The 17249-nt window shown below is 39.2% G+C and overlaps 1 protein-coding gene across 4 annotated transcripts in view; it reads right to left on the reverse strand.

Moving 5' to 3' along the window:
• The window catches only part of LOC129780437 (toll-like receptor 3), an 841421-nt gene that overhangs the window by 23529 nt on the left and 800643 nt on the right, over positions 1–17249 (reverse strand). For all 4 annotated transcript variants that reach the window (XM_055788712.1, XM_055788714.1, XM_055788715.1 and 1 more), the window contains 3 exons: positions 8344–8470; positions 7798–7994; positions 7523–7678 (listed from right to left, as the gene is read on the reverse strand). In XM_055788712.1, coding sequence (XP_055644687.1) covers positions 7523–7678; positions 7798–7994; positions 8344–8470 — 480 coding nt within the window. The remainder of the gene's footprint in view (positions 1–7522; positions 7679–7797; positions 7995–8343; positions 8471–17249) is intronic.

Here is a 17249-nt window from a genome sequence, read left to right on the forward strand (position 1 = left end):
ATCGAAAAATTTCACCCCTATTTTTATTTGTTCTTTAGGGTGCACCATGCGAAATTCCCCTCCCCCTGATTCGTCCTGGTCGGAAAAGTGAGGTCTTTTTTTTGCCGAATATACCCATGATTAAAAATTTGTAACTTTCAAGCCTCTGGAGCGATTTGTGAACTCTTACCAACGAATGAAAGTTTGACTAAGAGAAATACTAAAGTGAAGTAAAATTGTCAGCTTTTATGAAAAAAATATATTTATATATTTTACTCAGACCAGAGAGATTTTCCCATTTTTTAAATGTTGTAACTCCCGTTTATTAATCTGTAATTGACAAGTGAAATATATTTTTATTGATGATAGAGCCCGCATACAGTTTTTTTTAGTCAAATGGTTTTTTAGTGATTTTTTTAGGGTATCGATAGCAAAGAGATCTTGATTTTCATATGGTTTTTGGAAAGCTGAAGCTTGAAGTATCACATGTTCACTAATATATATTTTTCGGTTATATAGATACATTCTATCAAATATATAATAGGAACTTCTATTTACAAAAATATTTATGTATCATCTAAATTTATATTATCGCCTTCGGAATAGGTGAAGCAATATACTTTTTCCCACAAACAATCCATTTATCGAAATACTTTTTATAGCTGTATTCAGGAATTGCCTTCAGTTCATGCAGCGAATTGGTTTTTATGTCTTCAATGCTGTCAAAACGGGTCCCATGAAGCGTTAAATTAAGATTAGGAAAATCGCACCCGTGTCTCGTCGCTAGTAATTATGTGTTCGATGAACGTGGGATCAGAATTTGATCGTTCTAGCATGTTTTACGCCACTTGATTGCGATGAATTTTTTGAAGAAAATTAATCTCATCAAACCTCAAAACATCAACCAAGATATGTTCGACGTTAAGTCAGAGGGGACCAAGTCGCAAAATTGAAAATTTCGAGTGATTGATTGCATTAGGTTAGGCATTTCGTAAGCTACATACTACATTAATCAGATTTGGAAAATCGCGCGTGCAGCTAGAATAGCGTATCGAAATTGTTTCGAATGTCCAATGAAAACTCCTTATAGCACCAAACTTCAAGCTCGTTTTTCTCGAAATCATAAAAATGGCACATGGTCCGGTCTGACTCAACACCGACCAAATGACGAAAGTTCTCGCGAGAAAAATTTATTTCTCTAGTTCTCTCAAACCTAAATGACGATTTCCAAGCACCATTTCTTAGCTTCATTAGCTGAAAAGGTGGATGGTCCTCCTTGACGTGGCAAATCGTTCATTTCTTCTCGGTCGTCTTTGAATGCCTGATACCATTCACACACCTGTGTATTCCAAAATCGCCGACCAAAAAAAGTTAACCTTTCTTTAATGATACTGTAAACAATCTAAATGACAGATCGCGCTGAAAATTTACTAAAATAAGACCACTGACAGTAGTACCAACTTAAAAAAAATTGAAAAATGTTTTACGAGAAGATTTAAAATTACAAGTTACCGGTACACACATGACAGAATGTACTTTGTAACGGATGAGGGTATAAAAATAGGGGTCATTCGAAAATTATGTTCATCGACAACTCAACACTCCACTTAGGTTGTATAACGAGGAAGTCGTTACCACCGCATTTTGAAGAGTCTATAAGATTTCTAATCTAACTCCCAATTTAAGCCATCTAGCAGATTTTTTCAAGGCTAGGAAATTTCTTCTACTTCCAGAAAATTTCTCCTACTACTCCTAACAAAAAGGTCAATGTCGGTCCCTGGGGACGAACGCGGGGCATGAATTGATTTTGATTTTAGATAAATATTTGTTCTATGGCTAAGGGTGCTCATACACTGCTTGACCGAAGCCAAATATTTGATTCTTTTTGACAGATAAAATTTGATCAACCTGTACTGATCAAATATATTAGACACAAAATGCTACAAGCAAATATTCAGTCATTGGATGCTTAAAATATTTTTTCGGTCTGTTCGTCAAATCCGTCGGTACATGGTTGGGTTATCTTAAATATTTCAGTCGAATGTCGAATGGCATGTTTGACATTGTTTGCCAATGATGATAATTGAAGAGTGGCAGACAAAATAGTGTTTGTACAAAGTTCAAACAAAACCCTATCTGTCAAAAATGTAAACTATTTGACCTCCGGACAAACAGTGTACGGCCACTTTAACTATTTTTGAGTCTCATTTTGTTTTTAATGAAGACATTTTCAATCTAAACGGATGTAAAACCACTGCACTATGGTCCAGGAGGTGCATTTAAATGGAAATTAGCATCTAGAGCTCGACAGTGATTCTCTAGACAAAAACTGTCTTCGACAAAGTTGTTACATATAATAGAGCGCTCATTTTTATGTTATCAGAAATAGGGTGACCAAAATTTTAGATGAAATGAAAAATGTAACTTTCTTATTTTTATAGATATACGTAAACATAGTTCGACAATATTGTAGCTCTGGTTATTTTAAGTAACTTTGTGGAACAATATTTCTTTCTATCTCTTCAAATAACCGATATAGCGCTTTTTCTCTAGGTTGAGTTAGGGTTACCATGAAAAAAAAGGTTTTTTTGCTCTAACTTTTATATGTAAAATTCTACATCAAAACTGTATTTGAATGATCTTTAGAGCTTTCCAATCCACGCATTTTACGGTGCATAACTTGTATGTATCTTAATTCTACTCAAAGTTATTGATGTTTTTTCCCCGAAAACACGACCTTTTCATTTGCTAGTCGTTCTTTTTGGGGCAAACATAATAAAACATTATTGATGGCATTTTAAAGAGCACATTTGATTCTACATAAGGTGTAACTTCCAAAAGAGTGTTATTTTTTGTATTTGAGTAAATTAAATCTGAAATTATGAGTTTTTGCATATAAATGAACAAGTTGCAATTTTTAAATGCATATAGTAAGCGTAAACTTTAAAGCAGCATCACTTCAGTTCAGTCTTATAGCCACTCAACATGGAGGTTCAAAGAAGACACATTTTTGTTTTTGTTTTCGGTGGACGATATATAGAAGACGTTATACAATTATTACGAGAAAAATGCCAAGATATATGTGTTTTGAGTGCCAGAAAGTGCCTGAAACGCCAAATGCTGAGCCAAAGGATGAAGCGTAACCGTGTTCGGGAGATTACAGAAAAATTTTCTGCTGAAGTACTGGGCTTCGCAACAGCTTCGGATCCAATATTATCTCTTAGTAATAGGCAAACACCAGAGTATTCCGATCTTCTGATTCCGGAAAATGCTAAGCATTTGATTTTGTAGTTTTTTATTTGTATGATTTTTATTTATTACTATGAATTTAATTTCCATTATAACAACTAAAACAGGTTAATATGTACGTACGGAAGATTATAAAAATAAATTTGAATAAAACAATAGGAACAACAAAAGTTTGGTAAAATAATGTCATCAATCAACTCATCGCCAGTAAAATATGTCAATATATTACTAAAAAATAACTCGTCGAGCCCCGAGTTGTTCTTCATACGGTTTCTATTCAGGAAGCATTTGATAATTTATCGGTCCCCGCTTTTCTTTTTATACAATAAATATATTTTATTGTAGAAAAAGAAAATAGTCAAAAATTTTTCTCGTAATAATTGTATAACGTCTTCTATATTTCGTCCACCGAAAAAGGAAATCAACAATGTGTCTTCTTTGAACCTCCATGTTGAGTGGCTATAAGACTGAACTGAAGTGATGCTGCTTTAAAGTCTACGCTTCTTCTTCTTCAATGGCACTAACGTTCCTAGAGGAACTTCGCCGTCTCAACGTAGTATTACTTGCGTCATTTTTATTAGTACTTAGTTGAGATTTCTATGCCAAATAACACGCCTTGAATGCATTCTGAGTGGCAAGCTCTAGAATACGCGTGATCACAGTGCAAGTCGGAGGAAATTTATTTGACGAAAAATTCCCCCGACCAGAACGGGAATCGAACCCGAACACCCGGCATGTTAGTTATGACGCTAACCACTCGGCCACGGGAGTCTACGCTTACTATATGCATTTAAAAATTGCAACTTGTTCATTTATATGCAAAAACTCATAATTTCAAATTTATTTTACTCAAATACAAAAAATAACACTCTTTTGAAAGTTTCACCTCATGTAGAGTCAAATGTGCTCTTTAAAATGCTATCAATAATTTGTTATTATGTTTGCCCCAAAAAGAACGACGAGCAAATGAAAAGGTCGTGTTTTCGGGGAAAAAACATCAATAACTTTGAGTAGCATTAAGATACATACAAGTTATGCACCGTAAAATGCGTGGATTGGAAAGCTCTAAAGATCATTCAAAGACAGTTTTGATGTAGAATTTTACATATAACAGTTAGAGCAAAAAAACCTTTTTTTTCATGGTAACCCTAACTCAACCTAGAGAAAAAGCGTTATATCGGTTATTTGAAGAGATAGAAAGAAATATTGTTCCACAAAGTTTCTTAAAATAACCAGAGCTACAATATTGTCGAACTATGTTTACCTCTATCTATAAAGATAAGAAAGTTAGATTTTTTATTTCATCGTAAATTTTGGTCACCCTATTTTTGATAACATAAACATGAGCGCTCTATTATATGTAACAACTTTGTCGAAGACAGTTTTTGTCTAGAGAATCACTGTCGAGCTCTAGATGCTAATTTCCACTTAAATGCACCTTCTAGACCATAGTGCACTGACATCGAAAAACAATGTGAAACAAAATTCTTTGCTCTTTTGATCGCTTCGATCGTAACGATGACAGAATGATGTTTCGAACCCATATTTCGTTTTCATTCATGAACCTTTCCAGACTTTCTGAAACGTTGTCGACTTCATTCATTAGAACGTTTTCGACGTTCAATGCTTAATAAATGAGAAATAGTTCACAAGATAGCCGAAAAATGTACCAAAGTCTGACCTCAAAGAAAATGTTTTTCTTTGAATTCATCCATCCTGCATATGTGATTAAAACTTCGACTACGCTTTCAATACCATGGACAGACAAACAACTGTACTAGCTTTGTAAGTGTACAGCGTTGTACAGGTACAATCATAGCATGACACACATACTTTGGTTGTACATTTTACCTCATGTCAAACTGACAATCTTAAATTTGAAACTATTGCATTTTTGCATTCAATGAAAAAGGTTTTTATTTAGCGTCTAAATTATGAAACACAGCAAACAAGTTTCCACATTTGCGTTATTAACTCAAAAAAAAAAGACAATGAGAAGAAACCATTGATGCGGATGGGAACTTACAAAGTGTTTTGATTCAGTTCACCCACCACCCACCTACAACCCTTTTATGGTGCTGCGCACAGTTCGGAGTACAACGCAAGTACAGTTGTGTGTCTGTCATAACTATGCCATAACAAATATAACCGGAAAAAGTTATTTTAAAACTATTCCAAATTTAGTGTTAATTTTGTTGACATAGGATTACGTCTTCCGAGAACATATTGGGGGTTCAAATTGAAAAATGGACACTCGATTTTCTGCTAATTCGTCTTATACATATCACATGTTAATGAAGGCCGAGAGTTAGTTTAAGTAGTTGTTTTGTTGATGCTGAAGGATCGGAAAGTTCACCCGCTCCTAGTTCAAGTTTTACAAATTTGCTTTTTCAAGCAACAAAACATCATCATCATTGACGCTAAAGCAAGTTGCGACTGCTCAATCGAGAGAATTTGGCATACATTTGTGCGTATCGCTAGGTGTTCCTGAAGAGAAGTGACTGCATCGCAAGCCCCACCCCTTGGTAATTCATGAGCCAGCCATAAATATATATAAAAGAGGCGTTGTAGCGGCGAGGAGTATTCAGTATAATTCGAACAGTGGAGGAGTTTACGCCAAAGAAACCCAAAAGAGAAACAAAATAACAACCATACGAATTAAATCAGCTGCAAAAAAGATGCAATATTTTCCCATCACAACGGATCAGGTTTCCTGGCGAGAACGGATCGTCCGATAAGAGTTATCTATTAGGCTGTCAAAAAAGTCCTGCGGTCATCATCTGTTTTAAGTCGAATATGCGCCGTTTTGTTCGATGACTTGTTCCCAACGAGATGTCAACTTCATAATACCCCTGTTATAGAAGCTCGCTTCCTTATTGGCAAAAAACTCGCATAGCCAATTTTCACAGGCCTCTTTTGTGGCTAACTTCTGACTAACTAGCTCGTTCGCCATGGACAAAAACAGGTGGTAGTCACTTGGTGCAAGGTCCGGACTATACGGCGGATGCAAAAAAACCTCCCATCCGAGCTCCCGGAGCTTCTGGCGCGTCACCAAAGAAGTGTGTGGCCTGGCGTTGTCCTGATGGAAGACAATGCGGCGTCTGTTTATCAAAGATGGCCTCTTCTTCATGAGTGCTACCTTCAAGCGGTCCAGTTGTTGGCAGTACAGGTCCGAATTGAGCGTTTGGCCATAGGGAAGCAGCTCATAATAGATTATTCCTTGACAATCCCACCAAACACACAACAGAACCTTCCTGGCCGTTAATGAGGGCATGGCCGATACGATACGGTCAAAGATGTTTTTTTTGCGTCAACGTGTGTGGCACCCATACATCGAGCTTCTTTGTGAATCCAAGCTTCTTCAAATGGTTAATAACGGTTTGATGATTTATCCCCAGCTCTTGGCCGATGCTACGGCTGCTACTATGCCGGTATATATATATATATATATATATATATATATAGCGTACAGAAACATAACCTCTGTGGGAACTTGAGTGTTCGAAGTTATTTAAATCAAAACATCGATTGTGGGTGGGACTAAGTTCGCCAGGTCAGCTAGTAAAGAATAATCTCTCGAAATTTCGTCTTTCTGGCGGAAAATGTTGAGCTGCCCACGGGAATAATAGGTTCGTAATTAGACAAGTGGATACTGGTTCGTTGATCCATATTTTGGTATTAGCTTCTTCCACTTTGTACATTTGTATGGACCATTGTCGAACACAAACTCGCGAAAATCTATTCCAGACTAACTTATAAAACGAAAAATGTAAACGTCTTATATATCGTGAAGAATTGCGGAATTAATTTGAGTATTATTCTTCTCAAAATAATTTCATGTTAGCAAATGTTTTGATATGAAAACTTCCCATAATGTTAAATGCTGCAGTAACAGCGAGTAGTCTCCCGACATGGCATGAAGGTAGTCATGATGTTGAAAACCAGTGTTGCGATCATTGAACCAACGTGAAATTATTGATCAAATACAGAATTTCATTGAGTAACCGGGAGCATTCGTGGAAAGTCCTTTAACACGAGGGTTTGTTATTTTGCGAAAAATAAATCTTTATACCTCAGGCCAAATAGATTCTGAAATATATCAACCATTTTCTCAGAATGGAGATTATTTCGAAAACAACATCTGAATTTTCGCTTCGTAGAGAAGCTTTGAAAACAAGCGATTTATGCTCGAAATATTTTTTCAATTTATTTTCAGATTATTTCGATCACCAAAAACGGTTCATCACATTCTTTGAATTCCAGCACCCAATTTGCTCCCCAAAACTAAACTCACCTCCAAGTGGGACAACGGTTGGATAATCTGCAGTGTAATGTTGTCGATGTGGTTCCCGGAAAGATTGAGCGCCCGCAGCTGTTTGAAGGGTCCGAATAGCTTCATCGGGAGCGGTCCCATATCGGCCACCGCCAGGGTGCTGATATTATGAATAACCTGTAACGAAGCGATGACACAAAAAAAAACATATAATAAAACGATGAGAAAAGCTAATATTAGCAACACTTGACGACCCATTATCGAGACGTTCGTTGGGCGGCTGGAAGATAGATTACCTGGAAGGTGGGAGCCACTTCCATCAGATCCAGCTGCAGATTGCCGCTGATGTTGAACGTTTGCAGCCGTGGCACCGGCTCCAAACATTCCGGCTCGATGCGCGATAATTTATTGTACGATACATCCAGATATGTGAGATTCGATAAATTGTCGAACGCCTTCTCGGAGATTTTCGCCAACCGATTGAATGAGAGATCTGGAAGAGGAAGCGAGAATAAATGAGGATAATCGTGGGAGTGGAAGGCGGCAGTGATCGGTCATGCATATGAGATGAGTGGAGCGAGCAAAATCCATTTGCATGAAAATTGACCGAGAAATAGAAACATTTAACATGCGTTACAGTGGGTGAAACCCGGAATGCTTGTGGACAAAATCGATCCGCCGAGCGCAAGAAATTCTGTCCACCGCACATTTGCTGAAACCCACTTTCCTCCTTTCAAGGATCCAATCAAGTACTAGCAGGAGGCGAATCGCATTTCCCCCCGAGATGATGTTCAATATTCAAAGGCTGTGCGATGCGGAGCGGAAGAAAGATTGATATTTACCTAGAAAGTTGAGTCCCTTCTGATACTCAAACAGTTTGTCGACGACGACTGACAGTTGATTGCCATCGAGGCGCAGCACTCGAAGACGCTTGAGGTCCTTGAATTCCGAGCGTTCAAAGTAGGTGAACTGCGGAGAGGTAGGAAGAAAAAAAGCGAAATTGTTACTGTCGTTAAGCTGCAAATGTTTGGCAATTTATGGTAAGAAGAGTCTCTCTGAATCAGATATGCTTATCCGGAGAGATATATTTATTTGAGAGGCATCGATGAATGAGTTGAATGTTGGGAGCATAGTAAAAACTCTATTGGTTTTAGAATTCTGGTTATGATTTTTTTAAATCGTTTATTTTTTCAGCCTGATTTACATAAGTTTAACGGAGCCAAACTTCTAGCTCTATTGCTTCAAGTATATATAAACAATTTTCCTTCATTCTAATGTTAATGATGTAGAAAACCGAGTACTCGCGGTCTACTCGAGTTTAGAAGGGTGACATATTTTCTTCAGGAAAAGGAAGGGACATAAGGATATGTTGACAATGTTCACACTCACATTCATCACACTTAATTCTTAAGCCTAACTTTATATCTAATATGTATTTACATTTCACCTTTCTCTATTGCCTATAGCAGGGATTTGATTTCTATCGAAGGAAAAGGAAAAGGAGAATACAGTCAATCCTCGATATAAGGCAACCTCGATATAAAGTAACCTCGATATAACGTAACGCGAATATTTTTAAGGTGAAGGTGGAAGCTAGCCACAAATGGCTGCCACAATGGCGCTCATTTCTTTCATCTCCCTCCCTTACCCCTCGCCAAAAAAATCAATAATTTTGCGAAACAGTGTGAAGGAAATGATCGTTTGTACACACTTCCCACCAAGTAATATTAACCAAAATCTAATCGATTACTCACCAAATATTAAATTTTCATCTGCCGTCGCAATGTATAGTGGAAAACGTCGTAAAACTCGAGCTAGAGCTCTGAAAGTAAACTTTTCATTTTTCAATTTTCCGCAATGGTTTGGTTTGTACTGGTGAAAACATCGTTACTTTTTCGACACTGATGCCAGGCAATATCATCGAAACAGCTATAAAAACCATACAATAAAATGTTATTCCTGAGTCATAGCGTTTCAGGTCATGAAAATCAATAAAATAAAATTGTGTTGATTTCAATACAATCATTATTTTTACGTTTAATGGATCTATAATGTAAGTTTTAGCATCTTGAACATTGGTTAAGAAAACTGTATTGCAGAGCTCGGAACACTGCAACGACTGCCTATGCGTTCAAAAATAGTAAACGGAAAAGTTTTACATTCAATCAAAATGCCTCGGCCAACGAAGAGAAAGGTTAAGGCTCTCCAACGTGAATATGTGAAAACAATAAAATATTAAGGAATTTATATTATTAAGGAAGGAAAATATTAAGGAATTATCAACATCGAGTTACTGTGCGGAGAAACTTGTTAATACCAAAAGAGCCCCAATTCGCATGTGTTAAAAATTTGCTCATGTTACGCTCAGAATTTCACTTTATATGCAAATACAGCTTCTATATATTTATATTTATATTTGCAATAGTGTGCAAACGATCATTTTCTTCACCCTGTTTCGCAAAATTATTGATTTTCGGGCGAGGGGTAAGTGAGGGAGATGAAAGAAATAAGCGCCATTGTGGCTAGCTTCCACCTTCACCTTAAGATGAATTAAAAATAAACAATACAATAGTTTTTGGAGCATAAATTATTTCGAATAAATGTTTCTAGTAAGTTTTCAAACAAATGAGTACCGTAAAATGGATTAGCATTGGTCTTTTTCTCAATGTTTTGTGAATATGTGAATATGTGAATATGTGAATATGTGAATATGTGAATCCGCTTTGCAAATATACATGAAAGACGGGGGTATTTTTGTTTCCACCGAGCTGTGTTTCCCTAACATGGACTTCAAAATCAATGTGCCTGGGGAATCCGCTTTGCAGATACATGCAAGTCGGGGGTATATTTTGGTGTTGAGTTGGAGTTGTACTCGCTTGTCGTTGTGCAGACCGGAATATGTTTCCCTAAAACGTACTTTGAAACTGAGAAGCCTGGGAAAATCGTCATTTCAGAGAACTTCAGAGAACAGTCTTCGCTGTAATACTACTGCAAGGAGCTGAAATATAAACTCTACCAATCCTTGACCCCGATTGACTGCTTAGATTTTATTTTTTTTTTTTTATTAATTCGTTTATTTTTGCAGGCTCAGTAACTTAAGTTTAAAGGAGCCGAATTCTTAAATATAATTTTAAAACTATATATATAAACAATTTTCTTACATCTATGGTTAGTAAGGTGGAAAACCGATTACTCGCGGTGTACTCGAGTTTAGGAGGGTGACATATTTTTAGGAGAAGGATGGGGTATAAGAAAACTGTAACAATGTTGATGAACACTCAATTCTTAAATCTGTTTGTATATCTATAGTGTTTTTACATTTCAACTTATTATACTATTTATAGCAAGGGGACGAATTACCCGCAAAGGAAGGAAAGGAGGGTATAAGGACATAGGGACAATCACACACGAAGATCGATAGCTTTAAGGAAAACATATATATGGGACATGTAATCAAGGTCTAACCGAGCCAACACATCTCTCACCGGCACATTGGGCTGTCTTCCTCGGGCCCGAAGGGAGTTTTCTAAATTCGATCTGGCGACCAGATACACCTCGCACGACCAAACAACGTGCTCGATGTCGCGATAACCTTGACCACAAACACATAGATTGCTGCTGGCAAGATTGAAACGAAAGAGTAGTGCATCTAAAGAACAGTGATTGGACATGAGTCGGGAGAAGGTGCGAATAAAGTCCCGACTCAATTCCAGACTTTTGAACCACGGATTGAGGCTAACCTTAGGGATAATCGAGTGAAACCACCGGCCCAATTCATCTTCATTCCACTTGCGTTGCCAGTTAGCGATGGTATTTTTGCGGACTAAAGAATAAAATTCATTGAAGGCGATTTGACGCTGATAAATATCGCCTTCAATTGCACCTACCTTTGCTAATGAGTCAGCCCTCTCATTACCCGGAATTGAGCAATGAGAAGGGACCCACACAAAGGTAATGACGTAACAGCGTCTGGATAAAGCACTCAAAATTTTTCGTATTCTCTCAAGGAAGTACGGCGAGTGCTTTTCCGGCCTCACTGAACGGATAGCTTCGACAGAACTAAGACTATCCGTTACAATGTAATAGTGTTCAACAGGTCGTGAGGCGACGCTGTCCAGCGCCCAATGAATTGCTGCCAATTCAGCAATATACACTGAGCAAGGATTCTGAAGACTGTGTGAGGTGCTAAAAAATTCGTTGAACACTCCAAATCCTGTGGACTCATTTATAGTGGACCCATCAGTAAAGTACATATTATCACAATTGATACCCCTATATTTTTCATCGAAGATCGTTGGAGCGATCCTCGATCGTTGGTAATCTGAATATCCATGGATATCTTGCTTCATGGACAGATCAAAATTCACAGAGGAATTGATGTAGTCAGGGAAACAAACACGATTGGGAATATACGAAGAAGGATCAACCTGCATGGAGATGAATTCATGATATGAACTCATGAATCCGGAGTGAAAATTTAGCTCGATCAGCTGCTCAAAATTTCCGATCACCAATGGGTTCATAACCTTACACCGGATGAGGAACCGAAGAGATAATAAATTGAAGCGATCTTTTAGTGGGAGTAGGCCTGCCAAAACCTCGAGACTCATGGTATGCGTTGAGGGCATACATCCCAACGCGATACGGAGACAAAGATACTGAATTCGCTCGAGTTTAATGATGTGTGTTTTGGCAGCTGATTGAAAACAGAAACTGCCATACTCCATCACTGAGAGAATAGTTGTTCGATACAACATTATAAGATCTTCGGGATGGGCTCCCCACCAGGTGCCGGTAATTGTACGGAGAAAGTTTATTCTTTGTTGGCATTTTTTACTCAGATACCTAATATGGGCCCCCCAAGTACATTTGGAGTCGAACCAGACCCCAAGATACTTGAATGACATAGCATGAGTGATCGGTTTACCCAAAAGTTGAAGCTTTGGTTTTGCTGGTCTATGCTTCCTAGAAAAAACCACCATCTCTGTTTTCTCCGTGGAGAATTCGATCCCTAGCCCAATGGCCCAGGTTGAAAAATTGTTCAAAGTATCTTGTAAGGGTCCTTGCAGGTCGGATTCGTTTGATCCTACGACAGACACCACTCCATCATCTGCAAGTTGTCTTAGGCTGCAATTTTGTGTAAGGCAATTGTCGATGTCGCTTACATAGAAGTTGTACAAAAGGGGGCTTAAACATGAGCCCTGGGGGAGGCCCATGTAAGAGAACCGACTTACTGCCGAATCTCCGTGAGAAAAGTTCAAATGTTTCTCACAAAGCAAGTTATATAACATATTATTCAATAGAGGCGGCAGACCCCGAGATTGTAATTTGTCTGACAAAACCTCTATTGAAACAGAATCAAAGGCCCCCTTTATGTCCAAGAATACTGAAGCCATTTGTTTTTTTTCGGCGTAAGCCATTTGAATTTCTGAAGAAAGCAACGCAAGACAATCATTCGTCCCCTTGCCCCTGCGGAACCCATATTGTGTATCTGAGAGTAGGCCATTCGTTTCAACCCAACGATCAAGGCGAAACAAGATCATTTTCTCCAACAATTTCCGTATACAAGACAGCATTGCTATTGGGCGGTACGAATTGAAGTCGGACGCGGGTTTTCCTGGTTTTTTAATAGCTATAACTCGCACTTGTCTCCAATCATCTGGAACAATATTATGCTCCAGAAACTGATTGAATAAATTCAACAAGCGATGTTTCGCCACATCAGGGAGGTTTTTCAGCAAGTTGAACTTAATTCTATCCGATCCCGGAGCAGAATTGTTACAAGAAAGGAGAGCAAGAGAGAATTCTACCATCGAAAACTCGGAATCAAGATCGTACCTATCTTGTGGTATACCTCGAACAATTTTTTGCACAGGTGCGGAATCAGGACAAACCTTCCGTGCAAAATTAAAAATCCATCGATGTGAATATTCCTCGCTTTCATTCGATGAAGAGCGATTTCTCATGTTTCGAGCCACTTTCCATAATTTTTTCATTGACGTTTCTCGTGATAAACCTCCCACGAAATTTCGCCAATAAGCACGTTTTTTCCCTTTGATCAAATTTTTGAACTGATTCTCAAGGGCTAAATACGTTTGAAAATTTTCAGGGGTTCCACGTTTCCGAAAAGCTTTAAATGCATTCGATTTATCCTGATAAAGCTTGGAACATTGGCTATCCCACCATGGATTGGGAGGCCTTCGACGAATAGTGGAGCCTGGGATGGGTTTCGTTTGAGCGCGAACCGCGCTGTCATATATCAAACTAGAAATGAAGTAATACTCCTCCAATGGAGGCAAACCATCTCTGGAATTGATGGCTAGAGCAATCGCGTCCGCATATTTTTTCCAGTCAATGTGTCTTGTGAGGTCATATGCCATGTTTACAGATTCTGAAGAATTCGACCCAATGGTGATGGAAATTTTGATTGGCAAGTGATCACTACCGTTGGGGTCCTGGATTACATTCCACTTGCAATCTAACGATAGTGAATTCGAGCAAAGCGAGAGGTCAAGAGCACTTGGTTTAGCAGGAGGTTTAGGTACACGTGTTGTTTCCCCAGTGTTCAAAACGGTCATATTGAAGCTGTTACAAAGGTCATATATCAACAATGAACGATTGTCATCGTACTGTTCCCCCCAGGCAGTTCCGTGAGAGTTGAAGTCTCCCAAGATCAATCGTGGCTCAGGAAGGAGTGAGCACATGTCAGCAAGTTGCTTGCGGCAAACCGCAGCTCTCGGAGGCCAATACAAGCTGACAATACAGAGGTCTTTGCCTCTGATGTTTGCATGACAAGCAACAGCTTCGATCCCTCCAATAGGTGGAAGGTCAATTCGAAAAAATGAGTGGCACTTATTGATCCCCAATAGCACCCCTCCGTATCTGTCATCACGGTCCAAGCGTATAATATTAAAATCATGGAAAGAGAGATCATTTTGAGAAGAGAGCCAAGTTTCGGACAGAGCAAAAACATCACAGTTGAAGTTATGAATTAAAAATTTGAACGTATCCAATTTAGGTATAAGACTACGACAATTCCACTGTAAAACAGTGATATCTCCGACCTCTCTATTTGAATTAGACATCAAGAGAGATAATCATTGCAAGGAGGGGCCATGTTTGCATCAATTGTTGCAGAATTGTCTTTAATACTGGAAGCATTGAGATGACAATGGTTCTGATGGAGTCGGAAACATTAAAACACGTGAAGATTTGATCCACAAGGTCAGTCAACTTTATAAATCCCGATTGGGAAGTTGAGCTGGACGCAAAAAAAGGGACATTTGGGGTTTTTGATGTCCCCTCGAGTGCTGGGTCGTTCGAAGGTGAACTATTCCCACGGAAGCCAGGAGGAACCTGATTTGGCTTGTCCGCTGCACTCGATTTTTTAGGCAAGCTAACAGGGGTTTTCGCCGGGGGGACTTGTTCTTGAAATTTGGGAGTGGTCACATTTTTGCGCCGGGGATTCCCTTTGAAAATACACGGTGTGCCCCCGCTAGCTGTGTCCGCTTCCATTTCGTCAACTGGCAACGTGGAAAAGGTATTGTGTGTCGATATTGATTGTTGTTGTTGTTGGGCCAGTGGAGAAGCGCCCTTCAAAATTTCCGCAAAAGTGCGCTTCGAGCGTTCCTTTAAAGAGCGCTTCTGTTTCTCCCAGCGACTCTTGTAAGTTTCACAAGCTGAGAGCACATGTGGGGTCCCCCCACAATATGGACACTTATGCTCAGTCGCACTGCAAGATTCGCCCACATGTTGCTCTCCGCAAGTTGCACAGCGCTCCTTGTTGCCACAATAAGCTGAAGTGTGGCCGACTGACTTGCATTTTTGGCAAGTCATGGGCTTTGGCACGAAGAGTCGCACCGGTAGCCTCAATTTATCCACCATAACGTAGTCCGGGAGAGCGGAACCAGCAAAAGTTACTCTAAACGAGTCGGACGGCGTGAATTTTGTTATTTCCTTTTCTTGGGAGACTTTACCGAGTTGGCGACAGTCCAAGATTATGACTTCCGCCGAAGGGAGCTTCTTGAACTTGCCAACTCCTTCACTTCTAATTTTTTCGCACGTCAGACCCGTTTCAGTTATCACCCCCCCGATTTCTACGTCATTGGAGGGAATCCATACGCGATATTCGAGGATGAAATGCTTATCAGCAACAATCTCGTTTGCATCCTTCCGTTCAGACACGACAACTCGTAATTTGTTCGGTCTGACCTTGAAAATTTCTTCTACGGAAGTGTATCTGGTCAGATCTTTCATGATCTGAATCACGTTAAGGCCTTTTCCATTTGGTTTTGGCCGGAAGAAAACAACCCACGGGCCAGTTCCAGGTGCATCTTCTGGATAGACTCTGATACGTGGAGCGGAGACAACAGAGGGAGAAGACGAGGACGAGGATTGAGTTGTAACGGTAATATCAGAAGGAGGAAGCGAAACCGAGGAAGGGGGAGGGAGAGTGGGAGTATTGGAGGGCTGAGGAGGGAGAGTGGGAGAATCGGAAAGTTGGGGAGGGAGACTTGCGAGTTTTTTCGAGGGGGGCTTAGTAGGGTGAGTTGACTCGTCCCCGGAAGAGTTATCGCGTTTGAGTGCTCTTCCTGTTTCCTTTTTCATACATAAGGGGGAGTCACTTGTTTCCATGTCGGAGATCTCCATATAAGGAGACTCCCCACCACCCTCTGCCATTACGTGGAACTTTAATTCTAATTATGATTTTTGTATATAATATATAGAAAATAATAATGAAATAAAGATAATGTAAAAAACAAAAAAAACTATATCTTATAATTATTTTTTTATGACTATACCTAAATTTGCACACAGTGCGTATGATTCAATGACTGCTTCCGCTGACCACGCTCTCCACACTATCGTCAGTGTATTGGTGTCGAACGGGCAATCAATGCCGATGCACGAACAAAAGATTACAGCGCTCGCTGTGGAATAATTTCACTCGTTGACTGAGATTTGCTTGCGCACTCCACTTATTCACGTATGTGGTCCGGTGCACGCAGTCGGGGCGCGTTTTCGCTTTCGTGTACGGAACGCACCACTGGCTAACTCAATTCACCAACTCAATTGTTCTAACACAGTCTGATGCGAAAGAAAAGAAACCACAACAAAAGAAACCACTTCGACTTAAGAAAGAACGATGATGGACGTTTTCGTTCTAACCACCGCAGGAGCTATCAATAAATACATCCGATACGAATGACTACCGATTACCGAATGTTAGATTTTATTGACCACCAAATGTAAGGATCGTGATTGCGATTGATTTTAAATGTTTTCACATTTCTTCGATTTCGTTAGCAACGAGATTTTTTTCCCTCAACGTGACGCTAACTATCATTTTCATTTGTCACTACGTTGAAACAATCCCAAAAGGTGTGTCGTGAGTTTTCTGTGAAAGCTTCCATTCAGTTTCGTCTCTTTTGTTTCATTTACAGGCCATGAAGACGACGATGAGCTGTTACTCTCAGAAGATTTGATATTTGAAAGATATTTTTAAACTCCAATAACATTGCCAGCAAGATTTACGTTTCAAGAACTCCCAAATATTTATTCTAAACTGTGTAATCCTTCATTCGCTTCATGTGCATATGCAGTATTTTCCATTTTCGTATTCGCGAATAAAAAGTCGAATCGAAAACTTGTCGGATATCCGGTATTCGACCAAACTACTACCCGTTTCACCACTAATTGATTTCAATTTCACTTCAAATTTTTAAGACCTTTTCTTCTATTTAAAAAT

Source organism: Toxorhynchites rutilus, chromosome 3, assembly GCF_029784135.1.
Source record: "Toxorhynchites rutilus septentrionalis strain SRP chromosome 3, ASM2978413v1, whole genome shotgun sequence".
NCBI lineage: Eukaryota > Metazoa > Arthropoda > Insecta > Diptera > Culicidae > Toxorhynchites > Toxorhynchites rutilus.